Genomic DNA, 22,303 nt, shown 5'->3' with positions numbered 1-22,303 from the left:
CTTCCTCCCCCAGCCCTAAAAGAAACATGGGTCTGCCCCAGGCTCCATTTTCAAAGCTCAACTTTCGCACCAAACATCAGCCACAGGATTAGCTGAGAAGGACCCGTGGGGAGCCAGGCCACCACGCTGCAGGTCACCGATGGAAAACGTGTCTCACAGCGGGGCCCCAACCACACTGGTTCTAGGCACCCAGATCAACACCTTGAACTTCAGCCAGGAGCAAGCAGGAAGCTTACAGCAAGCAGGAAAACTGGTTTACTGGGATTCCTGCAGGCAGGTAAAGTAACCGCTGCCAACTGTGGCTTGTGTGGCTTCCACGGCCACCTCTGTGCAGAGGGACAGAGCAAAAAGGCAACATGAAGTGGATTGGATCAGTCAGACCGAGTCTGACAATCCTTTTCCTTCCTTTACAGCTACGGGAGGCTCCCGTGGTGTCCCCTCCGAGATCCGAGAAGGGGCTGGTGTCCCCAGCAGGCAGGGAAGGCCTCTTCTTTACGCACTTGCAGATGTGCAGAATGGAGCAGGGGTGAAAGCCTGGCACAAAACTGAGCAAAAGGAGGAGTGCTCAGCCTCAACTTCAAGTCTTCCTTCTTATTTATCTCCTCTTTTCCACCTCACACCGAGAAAGCGGTTTCATAGTACGAAGGAGTGATGTAACCTCAGTATGCTGACAGCACACCCTCCACACCGCAGGTCACACACTTCCAGGAGGAGAGGGGTGTTGTGCTTGGGAATTGCAGTTAAAAACTCATTATCTTTCCAGATACAAAGGTACCAAAATACAGCAAAGCCTCTGCCAAACAGCAGTATTTAAAAAGTGAAGGAAGAGGGAATACCACCATCCCTCTGTGCTTGAAGATGAGCCCCTGCACGGAAATGCAAATATCATAGAACCACAGAATTGTTTAGGTTGCAAAAGACCTTTAAGATCAAGTCCAACTGTTAACCTAAGTCCAGCACTAACCCATGTCCCCAAGTGCCACATCTACATGTCTTTTAAATACCTCCAGGGCTGGTGACTCCACCACTGCCCTGGGCAGCCTGTTCCAGTGCTTGTCAACCCTTCTGGTGAAGAAATTTTTCCTCATATCCAATCCAAACCTCCCCTGGTGCAGCTTGAGGCCATTCCCTCTTGGCCTGCCGCTGGTTCCTTGGCTCAAGAGACTCATCCCCCCTCTCTGCACCCTCCTTTCAGGCAGTTGCAGAGAGCCATGAGGTCTCCCCTCAGCCTCCTCTTCTCCACACTAAACCCCCCCAGTTCCCTCAGCCGCTCCCCATCACACCTGTGCTCCAGACCCTGCACCAGCTTCACTGCTCTCTTTGGACATGTCCCCAGCCCAGCCCAGCAGCCATCCCAACTACACGTACAGTCTTTAATTCCTCCCAGGGAACGAGGTCCACAAGAAGCATCTCTTCTCCAGGAGCAGAGATCACTGCTTTTTATTCCACACTGTATTGGCGGGTGGATGCACTGACAAAGCTGCGGGAAGACACATCTAATGCCACATAACCAAGTGCTGCAACGCAGGTTTTAAAGACTGTGCTCTGCAGAGCCTGGCTGTTCTTAAAGCCGTCCCTCCTTCCCTCTGCACTTCCATCCTTCAGCCTACTGGAAGGGAAAATACTCTGCTAGAGGTCTGCATCACTGTGTTTTTTTCCACGTTTCTGGAGCTGACGTAAGGATACAGAGCCCAAGCATGTCACTCCAGCTTCAGGAGTATAGTATGGACAGAGCAAAGCAAAGCCATGGAGGAGTTCCTGGGATGGAGCAGCTGGTGGCCTTGGCAGACCTGCTCCGCCCTGCAAAAGCCGTCAGAGCTGGCTGGAAGGTGCTTCTGAGCCCAGTGAGCTTTAGCTTCTCCATCTAATGACGCACGCAGCTTCAGTCAGACTGGTTAATATACACTATTAACCTGCTCACCCAGACTGCAGAAGCAGCTGTTCAAATCTGTTTTACAAGAACTTGTTAAGAACTGATAAAGTATTGAAGGCAGCTATGTAAACACCGGGAAGCACGGAGCACTCAAGGTCTCGGATTGCCCTCAGGCTGCTGGAGCCCACGTGGTATCAACAGAAAAACACCCCTGTGCTCCATCTTCAGGTCCTGGTCACTGAGAACCTCCTTCTTGAGAGGTGCTTGCCTGGGTCACCGTGGAGCCTAGGCCCTGCCTGATCATGTCTCCTGCCTGGACCAGAGAACAGGATTTCAGAGTCTGGAGCAGGGACCATCTGCCAAGAGATGGACACTGCAAAGTGAGAAGAACTGGTGTGACAGGTCTAATGGTTTAAAGATGAGAGGGACTAACACAAGGAGGGACCCAAAAAAGCAGTATGTCTTCAGAGAATTTCATGGGAAGGTGGGCGGGCAATAGATGACAAGCAGAGCTAAGGGGATGGGATGCTGACACGACATATCCCTGTAGCGGCTACTCCCTTCCCATAACTTTCCAAGAATTAATCTCCCTCTGAAACAGGGGTGTTTACCCAGATAAGTTGTTATTGCTTGCACAATCCAGCAAAAGGAACCCAAGTTCCTTTGCTGTAAGACTCTGGATGTCCTTGGATGACAAGGCAACCCCTTACTGGGCACCTTAGAAATACATTCCCTCTACACTTACCCCAAATCCACCTAAACAACTGCTGTAGCTGCCTCAGGAGCCCCCAGAGTAGCCACAAGTCACTGACCGTGGCAGGACAGGAGGCCAGCAGCGCTTCTTCACTGACTACTTCAAGCACTCTCTGGGCCACTGGAGATTCGGACATGGAAGCCACGGTTTCTTACTGTTGGGAAAGGCCTGCTTGAGCCTAAGCTAAAACACAACTTGAAGCACTTGAAACTTAAAAATGCCATTTTCTACCCAGGAAAGCTACCAAGCTCCTGGGCTGGGTTTTTTTGAAGGTTTAATCTGGGAAAAGTCAAACTTCAGGGAGCTTCTGTGCTGAATGTTGTACTGAACTTGGATCTTCAGTCTGTTGAGGAAAGAAAACTGCAACATGTAAGTACTGGCAAACCATCTTCCACAGGAGCCTGTTCAAGAAGGGAAAGCCTCGATGCACTCATTCCTATCACGGAAACATCGCTTTGATTCATCTGTTTTTAAACCCTGGAGCAACAAGAACAAGCTGTGGCTATGCCCCGTGGCTGGTACATGCCTGTGAGCCATACTGGTGTTTCAAAGGACTCTACTGGAACTTCAGAGCCAACACGTGGGATGAGAGAACTGCTCCCAGAGATGTCCTCTGCTCCCAGCAAACACTCAACATGCCCCTCAGTACCCTTCAGCTGTTGTTGCACTCCACCACCACCCTCCCAAAAGAAGTTTTCATATTAATTCTACCAAAAAGAAGGAAAGAGCAGCACACACAGGAGTTAAGCACCTTTCCCAACAGCTCAACACAAGCAAACGTTGAGCCATTTTTGCGGATCTGAAGCCTACCCTCTGGTGCTCTACCAGTGATCAGGCAAGCCACTGCACCAAGGACTGTCAAGGAGTTCATAGATACAGAGCCAAGTGCTAACTGAAAAGTTCTAACGCTAAGAATCACACTTTCCAGCTGCATGTCGGTAATATTAATGGACACTTACAAGTTCCACGATAAATCCTTACTTGTTTGGGTCTCACACCAAGAATCACAGGAACAACAAACCCTCGGCCACATCTCTAAGCCTACACCCATCTCTTTACTATCACGATGTCTAGCAAATGTTCTATGCGCTCATAACTAAAAAATGAAGAAAAGCAGCAATAAATTATGTATTTGCACTACTGAGTTTCTCAGAGCAGGGCTGCTGCTACAATCCGTTGCATCAATTTTAACATGTCCGAGGCTATTTTTAAAAATGCTACAATATGAGGAATGACAACGTTTAGCTCTATCTTATACTTGTCACGCAAGCCTGGGAAGAGACAGCAGAGGCAGGACTCTTGGGTATATGGAACATGAGACATGTTGCAAGCACTTAAAACTCCTTCCAGATCATCTTCACAGCCTGTACCTGGCTGTCAAGATGGAAACGAGGGAGCAGACTATCCCATTTAGCCTCCCTGAGGGATGTCCTCAGATCTTCCTTGAAGCACCTGCTGCTGGCTAGCATCAGTTTATTTGTTTGTTTTTTTTTTTCAAGGGTGTATCTTCTTTTTTATTCCTGTTTCATTAAAGCATAGAGGACACACAAAGTGTCCCTTGTGTTGGCCCTGAAGATTTTATCTGACAAACCATTTTGCCTGGAAGCTTTGTCACATGAAAAAAACAGGCAGTGGACTTCAGGATACTGAGTAGGCCACTGCAGGGTAGTTCTTACGATCTTGTCATGCAGCTGTCAGAGGAGTCAAGCAAAGTGGGCTGAATAACTCAGTATTTAAATCACAGCTTTGCTTGGCCTCATTTGTCGTTCCACCCTCAAACAAAAATTGCAGCTGATGAAGAGTCATTTTGCATCAGAACAAAGTGACTCGAGGCTTAACCACTCCGAGTGACGTGGCAGAGCTGAGGGATGGACTCCACCACCAAATCCCACGTCTTTCTGGGATACCTGCACTCTCCAAACACCAGTGAGCTCTCACAACGCTCCGTTAGGAAAGCTGCTACCCCACCTCACACTGGGAAGACGATTAGATCGTGCCGCTTGTGGAGGCTCTCCTTGTTGAACAGGCCCTGCAAACCTTTCTGGCAGGGCTCCCACGGACAAACAAGTCTTATGGTTATTCAGTAACCAAATAAGAAAAAAAAAATAACAAATCAGGCAGTCACAGTCTCTTAAAAACTTAAGTTGAAGACCAAATCTGGGCCAGAGGCTGTAAATTTCCCACCATCGGATTAAATGCTGATTGTGTTTATTCTATCACGGGAAAAATAAAGTTTGTGCTTTGCTGTAGGCCTGTCACATCAGGAAATGGTGCCCTGCTCCTGCCTGCAGCCAGAGCACAAATTTAAAGCGCAATTCTTAATTTTTAACTTATTTCTTATGTTTGCAAGACTAATTCAATTTGTGTCTCACTTAGCAGCTTGCTAGGACAGTCCTTCTATCGCCAGGCTTATCCAAAGTATTTGAGAGTCCTTCCTAGGAGCCTTCCCTGACGCCAATAAAGTAGCGACTCTATTCCTGAGCCTTCTCTAACATCTCCTTCCAACCCTTCCAAGAGCGGACACACCAGCACCCTCAGTGGCTCTACCAGCACTCACCTACCCTCACCAGTCGCTGTTAATGTTTAGCCAGGGCTCCCCCAGCTGAGTCACACACCTGCGACCACATCCTGCTCACACTGGTCACAGGATAAATCATTCCCTTCCTCTCTGAAGGCACCTTTGATATGTCAAAGCTTATAACCCCGTTTCGTCCACTAAATTAAACTCCTCCAATTCTTTCCCTCGGTCCTCTTAAGACACATATTCAAGACCATCTGTCCCTGTTACACCCTTTGAGACGTTACTAACTGGTCTGCAGCTTTCTGAAATGGCACTCCCTGAACCAGGCTCAGCACTAGTAAGGCTTGGCTTAACTAGGAAGTAGCAAGGAATGATTATTTGGCATTTACTGAATATTCCTTCTCTGTCACAGTACAAAAGTGCTTTCTACACCAGCATCACTGATTCCTTGACTGCTGCTCTCAGATCACTTTCCACAGAACTGCTAACAAGCCCCTTTCTATCCAGTAATTGTGCAACTGGATGCTCTTGTTTCAGTTTAACACTTTTCTTGTCCCTTCTTCGGTCACACACCTTTTTTCCCTAACCGTTTTTCCGATCTCTCAAAATTGTGTTGAATCCTAAGCCAGTTTGCTTACAGCTTTCCCTGCTTAGGGTCTGCTAATGATTTAAAAACCCTGCCCCGCATACTGCATACACCGCAGCAGCAGTTCATCCACCCCTTATGTCAGACGAGCCCCATTTAAAATGGACGGGGCCCCTGTAATGGGAAGGAATGAGCACTGACACACAAACACGCAGCAAACACAGACCTCATTCCCCCAGGGTGGAATCACAGTAACGTCACTCCTCCCACAATATGTCATTTACACCCTTACCTTTAATTTTCTGTTTGTACTCTTCTGGTCGGTGGAGGTACATGGCTGCAGCGTCACCATTTAGAGGATCTATAGGGTTAGGATAGGCCAGCAGCTGGGGCAGGAACGATTCAAATATATTGGTGAGATCTGCAAGTGAAAGACACAGTTGTTCATGTCCACAGACTCAGTCAGTCCAATTAATCATCCTGCAAGCACTGGCACCGAAAACAGCAGCACAAAGCTTCACGGGAAAATGCACTAAAAATCTGGACATAAGTTAAAATAAAGGAAACTGCATTGGGGAAAGCACATACGTGGCTGATAAGTGAGCTGCTGCTGCGGAAGGTAGGCTGCAGCTCCTCAGCTAACTGCACAAACTACTCAACGTCCCAACAACGTAGATACAAATATTTGAGGGTTAAGCAAAGAAGTGGAAGGATGTAGCTGTCTTGTTTCCTATTAATGCTTAGCCCTGACTTTAAAAAAAAAAAAAAAAAAAAAAAAGGGAAAAAATAAAAACAAACAGCGCAGTGCTTCACCCCTCACTGGATTCTTCTTCTATTTCTGCCTCCTTCTATTACCATCTTTAAATATCTTATGCTCCATGACTAAATGGACATATTTCAAGCGTAAAGCACCTTCCAAAGTGCTTTAGATGATTGTGCTAATAGAAAGAGCAACCAACAAGTCCCTCCTCCAACTCAAAACAATTCGCAGAATGTGAGGAGCTCACATTAACACCTTGGTGCCAGTTGGCATCTGTCACCAAATAATCCACAACAGGAAACATACTTCTGGTGTCGATGAGTAATTGTGGATACACGAAACCCTCTTCCCACATCCCTAAGATGACAAGTACCACACTTCAGCAGTGGGGGTGTTCAGAAACAAGCTCTGCGTCATCGTTTCTCCTGGGGGGTCTCAGAAGGACCACGCGCACCCATGCAGAGCAGAGATTAAACCCCCAGTGCAGGGCTGCGTGCCAGGTTTCGCTTTAGCCACTGGAGAGCTGCTGATACAGGCGGACCGGCGTTCATTGTGTGGGGTTTTCTGTTGGGTTTTGTTTGTGAATATTCTACACATCTTTTAGCAGGATCCCCCTTTCCTCCCTAATTAAGGGATTTCTCTTTCCTGGTGGCAGAGAAACCCTGCCTGTGGATGAGTGTCACCCGTCCCCTCTAGCATCGATCAAAGAGGAGCTCTCAGAAGGAAGCCCAACGCTCCCTAGGACCCACCACGTGAGCAGTTGGCCATCTCAACCTGCCTCGTACAGGAACAAGGCTGCATGACTATTCCTGAGCCCAGCCATTGCCGGAGCTGCTAAATTCAACCACATCTGGCGGAGAGCAGGGACCTCAGAGCCCTTCACTTTCTAAAAGATTCATCAAAATGGGTGAGCAGGTAGTGGGGGATATCTCCAACCGTTCTCCCTGTGCAAATCCTAGAATCATTCAGGTTGGAAAAGACCCTTGGGATCATTGAGTCCAACCATCAGCCCCACTCTACAAAGTTCTCCCCTACCCCACATCCCCCAACAGCTCATCCAAACGGCCCTTAAACACACCCAGGGATGGGGACTCCACCCCCTCCCTGGGCAGCCTATTCCACTCTCTCACCACTCTTGCTGGGAAACATTTTCTCCTCATGTCCAGTCTGAACCTCCCCTGTTGCAGTTTAAAGCCGTTCCCTCTTGTTCTGTCACTAATTCCCTGGGAGAAGAGACCAGCACCAACCTCTCTACAATGTCCTTTCAGGGAGCTGTAGAGAGTGATGAGGTCTCCCCTCACCTTCTCCTCCTCACACTGAACAGTCCCAGCTCCTTCAATCTCTCCTCACAGGATTTATTCTCCAGGCCCTTCCCCAGCCTCGTTGCCCTCCTCTGCCCTCGCTCCAGCCCCTCGAGATCTCTCTCGTATTGAGGTGCCCAAAACTGGACACAACACTCCAGGTGTGGCCTCACCAGTGCAGAGCACAGGGGGACTATCACCTCCCTGCTTCTGCTGGTCACGCTATTTCTAATACAAGCCAGGATGTCGCTGGCTTTCTTGGCCACCTGGGCAAATAGTTACTCTGGCTGCGGGCTGCAGCCACGGAAAATCAGGTTCTAACTCCATCGCCAGCAAAAATACAGCCTCAGAAGAGCTGCACAGGAGGTCCAGGCAGATCTGCACCACTGCCCCATGTTACCACCTCTGCAGCTCTACCAACAGCTGCACTTTCAGAGCTTGCTCAAGAGGATCAAAGGAGACTCGAGGTTTGGTCAGTTGTTCTCTCCTGCATCCACACATCCAGGATGTACAGACACTGCTCTATGACTGCTTCAGTCACCCATCCAGCATAAACCCTGCTGAGCAAGAGGAAAGGCCATAGCTTTATATACTCACAGAATCATCTCGGTTGGAAAAGACCTTGAAGATCCTCCAGCCCAACCATGAACCTCACCCTGACCTTTCCCAACTCCACCAGATCCCTCAGCGCTGGGTCAACCCGACTCTTCAACCCCTCCAGGGATGGGGACTCCCCCCTGCCCTGGGCAGCCCATTCCAACACCCAACAACCCCTTCTGCAAAGAAACACTTCCTAAACAGAATCACAGAATCATCTAGGTTGGAAAAGACCTTGAAGATCACCTAGTCCAAACCTTAACCTAACATTGACAGTTCAAGAGAGCAACTCAGGAGCACAGGGTTCATTATAGCTGCACCACCCAATTGCAAAAACTAAATGACACTGATTGCTATGGATAACAATCAGCTGATCTCTGCTATACAGGGACACCACTAAGAAATTAGGTGGTTTTTTTACCCTGAAATCTCTTTCTGCTATATAGAAGCCCCTTCCAATATTGCCTGAGGACAGCGATGAAGCACTTCAGAGCGCACGTGATACCTTGACCAAGTTTGCCATGGCTGCCACACTGAGCAGCACCAGCTGCTTCTAGGATGAAGCACAACAGCAACTGGAAGAAGGATCTTAATCCAAAAAGGGACCGCAAAACCCAGAGAGTGCTCTATAAGAATACTTTCTGCCATGGTAGCGGCTTGTCCTTGGTAAACTAATTAACCCTCTTAGGGACTGGGTTCAGACACTGTCAGCAAGAAGCTGGGTCAAGTCTCTCCACAGAGCAGGCTTAGATCAAGTATTTCTTTGTGGCCGTTAGACAGGTAAACTCATGTAGGCTGAGCAAGCAGAGCCCTGGGAGGCCACCATGGCTCACAGGACACACTGCAAGGATTTTTCTTTTTTAAGAGACCTCATAATTTCCCCTTCTTTCAAATCCCCAAAAGTGGCATTGCCTTAGCAGAAACTAGTTGAACACATGCAGGAAGCCTAACCATAGCGCTGAGGACTTGATACTTCATTAGAGAAGGAGAGGGAATTTAACCACGAGGTCCTCGTGAATTTCTTGGTAGCTACTCTGGGTCTCTTCCACCTTAGTTGCTCCTTGAATTATCTGACCCATTTCCTCTGCCAGTGCAGGAGTGATCTGGTTTAAAGGGGTGACACTTCAAACAACACAGCTGTGCTGAGAGGCACCGGGCAATATTATTTCCCCCTTTTCATTTCATGTTCTGAAATGGGCCACCTCCTTATTTCACACAAAGAGGCAAAGCCCTGAAAGTGAAGAGGTGATGTAGGAACTCTAGTGTTTGATGACTTGTGAGTGAAGGAGCAGAGCGAGGGCAGTCACCTCAGTGTCCACCCTGCAGCTTCAAGGCACCCTGCAGCAAGGCAAGGAAAATCTGCAATAAGATGACTGTCAAGAAATACACTTTCTAATGCCAAGTTTCCCTGGTTACTGTGGAAGGTGGCTCTGTACAGAATACACACCTGATACCTTCAGGTTGTCTAACACCTATCGCTGCTATCGCATGGAACAACGCGAAAAATTCTTACAAGCTTGCTGATATTAATACATCACAAGCATAGTAAATACCAAGCTGGTTTTTCTAACTTTACAAGCAACAACAACGAGAAAAATACAGCAGCACTTATTAGGAAACCTCTCACAGAAAGCCTTCCTATGAAATTGTCTGGCAATAGTGCAGAAACCCCACTGCATGCTGCAGAACAGGGAGGCTGTCCATGCACGGCTTCCAAAGCCAAACCCTGACTGCCAGAGCACAAAACCAGCACCACAGTTACACCAGAGTGATTTTCTTTTGTCCAGCCACCCCCACGATCTGCAGGTGGCATTTAAGGCTGTGGAACAGCAGCACACGTTGCACGGAGCTGGATTTTGCTGCTGACTGAACCATGCAGGTTCATCCCCAGCAGAGGGCTTGGGTTGGCTTGAATTCCTCCGCCTTGCATCGGATCCTCCCAGGACACAAGAGCATCCTCTTCCTCCATCAGCACCACCACCCGGGTCACGGCTAAGCTGATCTCTCACAACAAAGCCATGTGACGTGTATGCCGTGCATCTACTACATGAGGACTTCAGGCATTCTGATGAGGAGTAAAGTTCAACAAGTTGCTATAGCAATTTCCCACCCAGGATTCACCAAGTCTGGTATTTCCTTACAAATTGTGCTTGCGAGGAATGTGAAGTAGCTTGTCTCTCTAGCAACTGCTTCAGAGCTTCAACTTATAGGTAAAAAATCAGTTTTTCATGGAGGAACGTGAAGGATTTGATGTGCACGTTCCCCTGAATACTCTTCCATAAAGCATAATTGGAACATCTGAAGAAGTTGACATTTTTAAAATGCAGCCAACCTAGACTAGATACTCAGCTGTATTCCTTTTAATAATTTCAGCTTTCCCTAAATGCTATTTTAACGGGTTTTCAGCTACCAGCTGAATTTTTTTTTATCTCTAAAAATGAGAGTCATAGCCCGAAACCACCTAATGGGAAACCCAAAACATTCTACAGCAAGGAGTGCAGTCATTAGATGCAATACCACCTCCTAGCCTGCAGTGAAACGACGCTGCCATGACAAACAGAAATGGTTTCTGGTGCCATCTTCTGTAGAAGTGGGATCACAGCCTCATGCACAAAGAATACCAGCTCAAATGCACGTACAAACGTGGATGGGGTAGCTGGAAATAGGTTTCATTTTAGATACAGTCCCTTCTCTCATTCAATGCTGAATCATGGCAGGGTGCTGTTGTGCGGTTGTCAGACAGTGTCAAGAAATGGCTTGGGTGATCCTTTGTGAGGTTTATGGAATATTTTCACCTCTCTGGCATAAAAACAGGTTATGAAAGTATTTTCACATGAAAATCTTATTTTTCACGTGATGTTGGCTCAGTGAGGAATCTAAAACTCCAGTAAAAAAAAAAAAAAAAACCAAAACAAAAAACCCAACCCAAAAGTTGGCCTGAGATCATCTGTCTCCAGCAAGCTGTGTTATGTTAACACACCAAATACGGATGTTCACGTGATCGACTTTCAGGAAAATGCCAAACTCACCGTAGAGAGCTGTCCAAGTTTGATTGATTACATCTAGACATACAGTTCCTGACCTGAAACATATGGAAAGGGTAGAATTAAACACAGTCACACTCAAAAATACTCCGGGGATTTAGTATAATCTACCCCCGCCTTCCCCTGCCCTGCCTCTGCCCCACCGTTTCAGATAAGCTATGATTTACTCCCATCTTGTAGTTAATAGAGGGGCAGCCTTTAACTACGTGAATCTTCATACTCTGCACAAAAGAAAGTAAATTGGAGCCTTTACTGAATTTGTTGGTCCATATGGAGAGACTGAAGCATAGGTGGCTCCCCTTAACAAACCTTAACTGAAAAAAACACGGCAAAACATCTCATGTTTTGAAGAATTTTAATACAGATGTGAACTTCAGCTATGGCTAAGGCAACGCTGTTCCTTGTTTCTAGAAAGCCAGCACGATGCCAATGAGGAGAGGGACTGGTAACCTTGAATTTTCTGTAAACGAAGCGTGTTGCAATACAAAGACCACATCTGCCAGAGAGCCTGCAGCTCTCCAGTCTTCCCCACAGCCTGACCCACTCCTGAAAGTTAACTTGCAACAACATTTACTTCTATCAAATCCCCCACTCCGGACTCTTAGATCGATGAATGCGTTATTCAACTCATCAGCATATAACTGTGAAGCCAAAATAGTTACAATTAGACAAACTCCTTAGAAAAATCACACACTATGGATTTACTTACGCTTCGTCAATGTTGGGATGGAAAATTTTATTCATGAATCCTGCAAAGAGACACACTGGTAAATAGCAGAAAACAGCAGAAGATTTTTTTACAAGAGAAGTCTGGAATTTACTGAACAAGGACTCATCTGACTAGTTTCAAAGAAAACCCCGCCTTAGCTATATATAGCTATGTAACCTTTAAAATACGCAGGCAACATTCTGACTCCAGGGTCCTTGCCCATTCCCTCGAAATTCAGCAAAACCCTCTGCTTACAGCGCAACCGTACCGCAAAGGCTTTGTGGTTCAGTATTATCTTGAAAAGAACTGCCCATCAGCACAACCAAGTACCCACATCTGATGAAGCGTTTTTAAAAGCTGCAAGGATCTTTTGAACAAACACGAAACTTAAGCTCAACATTTGCTTTAAGATTTTTTAATGTTTCCCAACAAAGATTTTCTATGAACTTGAAGGTGCAACATTAATCTACATTTGTAAGCCATTCAGGGGCAGAGACTGGTGCAGAGAGCTAATGCTTCAAGTTTTGCATCAATACAGCAATTAATTCATCAGCTGGTACCACTGGTCTCCTAGAAAAGAAAACAGCTCAGATGCAAGGTCTAGAATGAGAGACCTCATCGTGGCTTTGTCCACAGTTCAGATTTCTAGATTTGATACTGCTCGCTTTCTTTGTTCCAACTTGCAAATTAAATTGTTAAAAAAAATCCTGTGGTTTCAGGACTTACGACATGACAGTAGAAGATGCCTCACACTTTAAAGACTGTGTGCGATAGCAGCAGCTAGAGATAAGCCGCATTTTCCAGCTGCCTACTTTAACCTTGAGTTCAAGACAGATGGCACCTCAAAAACACTCCCCTCTTCTCCCACAAAGAGAGCTCATAAGACAAAGGTATTAAAGGAATTACAACACGCCATACTTGGCACCATGGCCTGTGCTGAAGTAAAGCACAACCACCCCAAAAGCAAAGTTAAGTGTTTCATACGATGGCTGTGAGTGGATGAAGAATCCAGCTTCCAAACTCTTCCTAAATACCCGGGTACGGGACACATCCCCAGCGCAGAACGGACACAGTGCAAGGATACAAAACTGGGTTTTCAAATTATTTCACTGCCAAATGGATTGAGTATTCCTATATGCTTCTGCTGATTTGGCTGAATCGTTTAGGCTCTGCCCAGAAGGGCTGCTGCAACCCTTGTTTCTGTACCGGGTTAAGCTGCTTCCAGATCTTAATGTTGATTTTTTTCAGAACTTAAAATAAAACCTTCTTTCCTCTGTTGTACTGTCATCCCGCAGCCTGTAGAGCCCTACAAACACTGCCCATGTGGGAATCGTGCCTTTCTGCAGAATTATGCTAACAGCAACTATTTCTTCTGACAAAGGTCTGTGTTTATAAAAATGGGTGAGAAATGTAGGTCTGGCATATTGACTCAATCCATTTAAAAAGCTCCTTCCAGGACTCAAAACACACAAGTTTCTCTCCAGAGCAGCCCAAAAAGTGTTGAACCATGTCACTGTTTACCATTCAGCAAACTCCCTACCTTCACCACCTTTATCCAGCCACTCCAGGCTGATGCACCATCTCTGTCCAAACAAGGAGTGATCATGATTTGAGTGACAGCATGGTTCCCATCTGGGGTAAGAGCTGACATATGGATTTAACTCCCTTTCTTTCCATGTATTATGACACAAATATAATTTCGTGTTTACTTGTACTGCTCAGATTTTGCATAAATACAACGCAAGGCTGAAATGATGCCCGAAGCCAGAAAAATCTCTAAAAGAAGAACCAAGAACGGCATAAACAACTCCACGCTAACAAGTGTCTTTCAGGAATACCTTGCCATGATTTAGCTTGAAAAACTGAAGCAGACTTGAAAAGGGAAGCTGTAGTTCCATCAAATATTTACGTTATGGCGGCTCTCACAGGTTTAAATCGGGTCATGGATCCATTATGCCGGCACTGGAGAGCTGCAGCCAGCACCGATCCTGATTCTAAATTTTGTCTCTCTCTCTCAGAGGGGGGAAATTAAGTTTCTGATAAAGCAGAAGACAGGAGGGAGGAAGACACCAGGTAACAAGAATAGGACAGTAACCTGCTGAATTAAACACTCTTTGTTCTGGTATCTGGGACACAGACCGGCTCTCTTCGGCATCCCCGTGCCTCATCCTCTCGTTTTGTTTTTCTGATCATCTCACCTATTTCCTAGCACCTTCTACCACAGCTGCCTGCAGCTGGTTGGACAAGACTGTGCTGCAAACCCACCTGTAAGGTTTTGGTCAACTCTTCATTCACACGCTTCAGCATTTAAGCTGCATTCGATATCCGCGGAGATGAGATTAAGTTGTCCGCTCAAGCAGCTCCTGTGCTAGAGATTTGTAATTCTTCTCTGTCATCTTTGCATTCACACAGGCAAGGAACAATCCCTTCTTTCACATCGTCCTTGATCTCAAGCTTTGCACATAAAACAGTTGTTCTTCAAGAAAGGACACAAGCATCCTCTCCCTGCACTCCTCATTTCCTAGGTTGTTGCCACATCTTCTTGCAACTCTTCAAGGTCTCCCCAGTCTCATTCTCCCACAGACACAAACTGCCCAGGCTAAAAGCAGCTCTGTACATATCTTTCCTTTTCCTGACCCAGAAATAAGCTCAAACTATTATCTCCTCCTTTATGTGAAATGTAAAGTCTCCTGCAGTGATAAAGCACTAACATTGCTCCAATAATACTGACTTGCTCTGTATTTATTTTTACAAATACAAAAGACAAAGCAAGCATAAACACCCATGTAAAAATGAAATTCCAATTTAAAGAGGAGGCCAGGAGTAAAAAAAACCTCCCAAGCCAGCATAAACACTAGGGCAGATTTATTGCCATAGTCTTGAATGCAACACACCCTGATAAATACACAGTGCAGAACTCCAGGTGAGCACTCCATGAGGCGTGCCAAGGGACAGGCTCTTGATTTTGGGTTCTCACCGTGGTCTGGAGCATGAAGCTGAGGTCACAGCCTGAGCAGTCATGAATCTGGGCACTGGACTGGCTGTAAACACTTAATTTAACATTTTAAAACAATATTCACACTGAATCCTGGAAAAGCCAACGCTTAGGAGGAATTTGAGCAGCAGAGTGGCTGCAGTTCACCCTTTCCATACAGACACACTGAGGTCCAGGATTGCCTTGAAGGTAAAGCAGGACTGCATAAAATCTGTAAGGACAAAAAGCCTTTGGGTGACAACCAAAAAAAACCCTGTACATCCACAAAGGAGTACACAACAGAAAGGGACACATCTGTTCTGATACTGAAGATGTTGAGACCAATATGCAGATGCTGACCTTCAAAAACGCTGGTATTTCAGCAAGAGCCCTGGAGTAATCACTCCTTGGGTTGACAAAAATCTTTGAAGAGAAGCGCATTTTTAAATTAAAAAATCAGCTAACGGAAAGGCTGTCAATCTTCCTTGGTGCTGCAAACACAGAAACATTCATAAAGCTCCAGCAGCTGGACACAGGCCAGTATGAAATGAAGTTCTCTCACCGTGCTCAGGCACCATCCACGGATGGGTCTGAACATCCAGGGCACTGCCTGGCCATTGGGTCAAAGCGGTGACTCCGAGGATCGTGCCCTGCAGCTGGGTGACAGCTGAACACGCTCTCCAGGTGAGCAAAACCGCCACGGAGGAACAGGAATTTCAGACTTACGTTGATGTCAACACCTCTCTTGAACAACTCCAGACTAAAGCTCCCAGGAAACGCGCAGAAAGCACCACCAGAACCAATGTGCTGTTGTGAGCTGCTTTGCCAGTAAGTTCTCCTCCAAGAGGCAGAGCATAAATACCTGGATAACTTGGGGAACGTCGAGGACTCCCTTGTCCTGGGGATCCATTAGGCAGGAAGCTCCTGCGAGAGGTTGTTCCGCATTGATTGTTCCCCTATCACTATGCCTATAGGGCTGGGCTGTGATTTAGAAAGAGTCCCCCACCTTGGTACAGCCCCCATAAGAATGGTTTGGGTTGGAAGCGACCTTAAAGATCATCTAGTTCCACCCTCCCTGCCATGGGCAGGCAGGGACACCTTCCACTAGCCCAGGTTGCTCATCTACCATTCAGGCAGAATGAACTCAAAACTTGGAGATAAGAAGGATCAGAAACTTGGGCTGGGGATTGCCTCCTCGCTCTTTCCACAGCTCCAGCTGCACGACACTGCCCTGCAGCAGCAGAACGCTTTCGGCACTCCTCGGTGCTTCTCCACCGAGTCAGGAACCGGCTGCAATCCAACAAACGGCGCTTCAAAAGGTGGCCCGTTGCTTATCTGAGCTCAAAGTACAGCCAGCTTAGCTGGTAGGTTAGGTGAGAGGTCCCCAAAAGAGGCTTTTTTTTCCTGCAGCACAGCTCTTCAAAGTGATGCTAGCGCTGCCAGCCCTGCGGAAGAAGGCGGGAAGGAGGAAAAGCAGCGTGCCAGCCAACACAGCACATCCCAGCCTCCCGGCTTCACGAGGAGTCAGCTGCATGGCTGACCCACACCGGCGATAAATGCAAGAGGACTTCCCACTGGCTCTGGGAAATGTGCCAGGGCAGAGCTGGTTTATATCCACTTACCCATCCCGAACTCGCCACTGCTTGCCCACGTGTCGGCTCTCTTCGCTCATAAAATAAGGCCAGCTAGACACTTCTCTACCTGAACAACTGTGACAGCAGATTCGTATCTGTGTACCACCATGGTGCCAAACAAACAGCCAACGGGACAAGTGTATGTGACCGCTCCTGACTTTTCAAGACTTACAAGCCTCAAAGTTTTAGTTTTCATGAGAGATTAAGGCCAAGCCAGGAGACCGTTCAGACTGCCTGGCTGGTGAGGTGGGAAGGTGGCAACAATCTCTCTGAAGCAGGATGCAGTGAGTTTTAGACACCAGACCAAATCAACATGGCTTGGGTGACCACCCAAGGCTTAGGGCAGAATTATGTGCAGAGAGATCAGCCTGCAGAAGAGCTTATGTACTGCACAGAGAGGTCAAAAGCAGTGTTTTTCCTCTGCTTTTTTTAACCACTGGACAACCTACCTAATGGAAAAAGATCTCCCAAGTACTCATGCAGTGTTGCCAAACAGCCAGATAAGATTAGTCTAAACTTAATGTTTATTACTTCCCCCTCCCCAAACACCCAAAAGCCTGCAAGGGAACATGCATTTATTTTATTTTATTTTTTTTAACTTTTAAAAACATACTGCACTCATTTCAGGGACTACCTTCTTGTGTAACTGATCACAAGCCCACCACGCACCACAGGTTGAGAAACCATGGTAGGAGATGGGGGAGAGGGCATGAGAGCAAGACCTCTGCCTTAGTCCTCAGCTTGGTACCTATTCCCCTGTGCAGACTGAGATGACTGGGACAACTGGTTTAGCACGTGGCTGTTCCCCCTTTGAAGGGCACAGGATCTGCCCACCTCAGAGGTGTGTACCTCGTCCAGTGCTCTCAGGTCAATAAGCTCTTACTGGCCAAGGCAAGGATTTTTTTTTTTTTTTTTTTTATGAAATTTGGATGTTAGGAGCCCATTCAGAGCACTAAGTACAGAGTCAAATATAACACCGTGCACTCACCACGGAGGCATTAACCGCACGGTGGTGGCGTGAGGTGCTGTGTAACGTCAGCTCGTTAACAGCAGAAGTAGAACGTTTATATTACCATACTCAAATTCTAGTAGCTTTTCAAAACAATACCATAAATAATTCTGCAGCAGTTTCACGAGAGAAAGATCAGTACAGAAAAATACGGCTGTAGCTGATGGAAAATAGTGGGCAGAGCTATAAACTCTGGACCTCCTGCTCAGAGGGAATCACTGAGCAGCCCTTCTTGGATGCGGAAAAGCAGTATCCACAAGCTTAGACCAGTGCTAAGGGCAGCAATCTCTGCAAAAACATGCAGAACCAGCACAAAGCAATTGCCCAGTATCAGTTCATCTCACTGCTTAGGTGCACCATCACCTGATGCCCAGGCTTCAGAGACTGGCACAGAAGGCAGTGAATCTGTGCCAAGTCAAGCTGAAAACACCTACCCCATTTTGTCAGCCTGTTCCCATTCTCCGCCTGTAGCAGGGAATCTGCAGAGGGTGCACAGTCGTGCGTCAGACCGGAGTGGAGACAGGGATACAAATTACCTTTAGGTGTCTCGTCTTTCCCCTTAGACAAAGCTAAGTGTATTTGAAAGAACAAGCATTTTCACATCGCTTATAGGTCAGAATAAGGATCAACACACGCAGGGAAGAGCAAGCTCAGAATGGTCACAGGCGATAAGTGACTCATGAAATTCTAAGTAGCAAAATGTAAGGCAATCCAGAGAGGAGCTGAAAGTAAAAATAGCAGCTGCAGTTAAAAAGAAAAATTAAGTACAGGCCAGGAGAGATCTGTTAAATCCTGGCTGGAGCTAAACACTGCTCCATTCCTGTTCTGGCTGCCACAATGTCTCATTATATACATACACATACGTATACACGTACACTTCCATATGTTTTGTGTACAGACTAGGCATTTTGTTTTGCAAAACACTTAGGAGAAAGGTGAAATATAAATGCAAGATATCTGCAGATAACTAGGCCAGAGATGGAAAGAAAATGAGAACTGTGTATAAATATACAGAAGTTATTTGAGAAATTGAGGCTCTGAGCATATTGTATGCAAACTTTGCAGCTGTGACATTTGATTATTAAGAAACCAGAGTGACTCAGTGCCAGCCTAATATTTCTGCAGATTTTAGCAATAAAATAAATGCCACGGTGCTTCCAGGTAAGAGCTCAAGCTCCCAGGTTCACATGTTTCTACTGCTCCTATCATCTAAGCAGGGCAGGACATTCACACTCTGTGCTTCCTCCCGTGTTTATGGCATCAAAGAGCATTAATCTCCGGTTCTTGGCAGGCGTACGGCCTGATTAAAAACATACAAAATTTACACAAAGTGTTCTCGTGACTTGGGAGCTCAAAACAGTACTTCAAGTACTTCACAACTCCCCTTTGAAAAAGCAGGAACAGACCAGGCAGAAAGTTCCCCTGAAGATATTAAATCCCCGAGGGGAGGGAAAAGTAGCGAAGCAGTGCCAGCATGGTTACTGAAATCATAAACAGCTCAAAACATATTGTCTAGGAGGAAAGCAAAAATGGAACCAAACATCTAGCAGGGGAGTGCTTCGGGTCCTCATAAGCACGCAGGGATATTCACATTAATTGACAAAAGCTTTAAGAGCTGCGGCATTCACTAGCTTCAGAAAGCAACTGGGTATTTTTCAGGAGTTGGTTTTGTTCTAACAAACTGCTCAAGTTAGGAAGTTTGCTTCAACCCTGAAGATTTGGATACTTAGAGATCATGGGTGGAATTAGTTCATCTCAATGGGAGCACTCAAGCCAGGAGCCAACATGACAGCCCTACATCTGGCTCCGTTTAGATTCGTGTTCTTCTAGGACGCGCATTTCCCTTTTTGCTGTATATTGTATAGTTCGTTAGGAAAAATCATCCTGCACCAACGTGGGGTCTGTCGGATTACACAGCAAAGACCACGCAAGGAACAGGCAGTGCCAGAAATACCAGAAAGGTACTGCAGGACATGATGAAACACTGGAAGCTCTCCCAGCAACTGCTCTTTTCACATAGATCGCAGGGTGGTTTAGGTCTTTAAGCAGAGGCATTACCTGCATTGTAATCCTGATCATCCCAGAAACTCTGCTAGGGCGCATGGAAAATAAGGAGGTAACTGGTGACAGTCAATGTGGCTTCACAAAGGGCAAATCATGCCTGATAAATCTGGTGGCCTTCTGCAACAGGGTTACAGCGTTGGTGGATAAAGAAAGAGCAACTGATGTCATCTACCTGGACTTGTGCAAAGCATTTGACAGTCCCATATGACATCCTTGTCTCTAAATTGGGGAGACATGGATTTGACGGATGGAGCACTCGGGGGAAAAAGGAATTGGCTGGATGGTCACACTCAAAGAGTTGTGGTCAATGGCTCCATGTCCAAGTGGAGAGTGGTGATGAGTGGTGTCCTCAGGGGTTGGGACCGGCGCTGTTGAATGTCTTTGTTGGGGACGTGGACAGTGGGATCGAGGCACCCTCAGCAAGTTCACTGATGGCACCAAGCTGTGTGGTGCGGTGACACGCTGGAGGGAAGGGATCCATCCGGAGGGATCTGGACAGGCTGGAGAGGTGGGATGTGCAAACCTCATGGAGTTCAACAAGACCAAGGCAAGGTCCTGCCCATGGGTCGGGGCAATCCCAAGCACAAATCCAGCCTGAGCGAGGAGGGGATGGAGAGCAGCCCCAAGGAGAAGGACTTGGGGGGGTTGGTGGGTGGAAAACCGACTGTGAGCCAGCAATGTGCGCTCGCAGCCCAGAAAGCCACCCGTGTGCTGGGCTGCACCCAGAGCAGTGTGGGCAGCAGGGCAAGGGGGGGGAATTCTCCTCCTCTGCTCCGCTCTCGGGAGACCCCCCTACAGTGCTGGGGACACCAACAGCAGAAGGACACAGACCTGCTCGAGTGGGGCCAGAGGAGGCCACGAAGATGCTCGGGGGGCTGGAGCACCCCCCTGTGAGGACAGGCTGAGAGAGTTGGGGGGTTCAGCTGGAGAAGAGAAGGCTCTGGGGAGACCTTAGAGCGGCCTCCCAGGACTGAAAGGGGGTGCAGGAAAGGGGGGAGGGACTCGTCATCAGGGGGGAGGGATAGAACAAGGGATGACGGTTTTAAACTGAAAGAGGGGAGATTTAGGTGACATCTAAGGAAGAAATTGTTCCGTGTGAGGGTGGTGAGGCCCTGGCACAGGTTGCCCAGAGAAGCTGTGGCTGCCCCCTCCCTGGAAGGGTGCAAGGCCAGGTTGGACGGGGCTTTGGGCAACCTGGGCTAGTGGAAGGTGTCCCTGCCCATGGCAGAGGGGGTGGAACTAGGTCATCTTTAAGGTCCCTTCCAACAGAAACCATTCCATGATTGTCAGGAGAGCACTGTCCCTGGGGCAGCATCATTTAATAGACTACAGCAATAATTACCTACCTGAGAAGGGCAGGAAATAAATGCCACACGTATTTGAGAAGGGAGCTGTGGATGGGACAAGGGAGCAAATATTTGGCAGGTGAAGAGCCACCACACTAAGCAAAGGCTTCTGCTAGAGACTCTCAAAGGCGAAGAGGACCTCCACTCATTTAGGGTTTAAGACAAATGACAAATCTGGAACCTACTTTAAAAACCTTTTCTATTCAGGTTTGTCAGTCACACTTTAGAAGAGAACACCAAGTTTTCATGTACCTTATACTCAGAGCCATGCTGGGATAAAAGCAATTTGAACAGATTAGAAAGCAACTATTAGCAGTCATTTTTCAGAAGCGGCTTTCTAGAACGCGTGGATATGCTTCAAGCCATCATGTTATTTGCTGCAAAAAAGCCCATGCCACGTTCAAGACTGCATTAAGATTTTCTGTGATGGAAAGAAAATTTTAGCCTACAGTACTAGAGGAACAAGGAAAGCTGCAAGGACAGCAGTTTTGCTCTGAGCTTCAGCATAAAAGTGTAATTTATTAAAGGAAAAGAAACTGCTGGATTCTCTACTTTGTACAAGCCAGTGACTTACACAGACAATTTGAACTCTGCATGTCATCATCGCAGTGGGAGCTATGCAGTGCTGAGAACAGAAAGGCTGCAAACAAGCTACATGTGTGCTCTAGATGACCTTCTGTCCGTTTACAGGCTCCACCATCTCTGAAATCCTTCACTTCCATCTCTTTACAGATCAGAGACTACCATGGCAAATTTCTTCCCTACTAATTCCTACCCCTGCGTTACCCAGAGCTCAAGCTGGCTGAGAACTGCTGGGTTAGGACACCCGTGCTCACTGGAACTGGCAGACCTGGGAGAGAACAGGATTTCATCTCATTCACAAGCTTGCGAATGCTCCCGGTTCAGCTGGGACGAAGGCTTGCTCTGGAGCTCTCCGTAATGCCAAAACCAGCGGTATCAGGCACCGCACACCCAGTCGGCCTCCGAGAGCAGCGGTGAGGAGATCGAGCTGGCCCAGAGGAAGGGGCTGAGACGTCACTCAGTCCTGGCTGTCCAGATAAGCTGGGCTGGGGCAGCAGAAATGGGAACCAGACAAAGAAAAACAAACCTCTTCCTGCAGCCGGTTGGGAG

The 22,303-nt window shown here is 47.2% G+C and overlaps 1 protein-coding gene across 2 annotated transcripts in view; it reads right to left on the bottom strand.

Annotated features, from left to right (window-relative positions):
• UBE2H (ubiquitin conjugating enzyme E2 H) overlaps positions 1 to 22,303 on the bottom strand; it is a 57,939-nt gene that overhangs the window by 4,922 nt on the left and 30,714 nt on the right. The window contains exons 1-4 of one of the 2 annotated variants that reach the window (XM_074828132.1): positions 14,411 to 20,682; positions 12,146 to 12,185; positions 11,422 to 11,474; positions 6,027 to 6,155 (exon numbers count right to left, since the gene is read on the bottom strand). In XM_074828132.1, coding sequence (XP_074684233.1) covers positions 6,027 to 6,155; positions 11,422 to 11,474; positions 12,146 to 12,180 — 217 coding nt within the window. In that variant the 5' untranslated portion in view covers positions 12,181 to 12,185; positions 14,411 to 20,682. Of the gene's footprint in view, positions 1 to 6,026; positions 6,156 to 11,421; positions 11,475 to 12,145; positions 12,186 to 14,410; positions 20,683 to 22,303 lie in introns of those variants that run through there. The other variant, XM_074828131.1, reaches the window with a different exon arrangement.

The sequence above is a fragment of the Strix aluco genome, chromosome 5 (genome assembly GCF_031877795.1).
Source record: "Strix aluco isolate bStrAlu1 chromosome 5, bStrAlu1.hap1, whole genome shotgun sequence".
In the NCBI taxonomy this organism is placed as follows: domain Eukaryota; kingdom Metazoa; phylum Chordata; class Aves; order Strigiformes; family Strigidae; genus Strix; species Strix aluco.
Note: the sequence above shows the minus strand (reverse complement) of the source record. Positions and strands in the feature narration are given on the sequence as shown.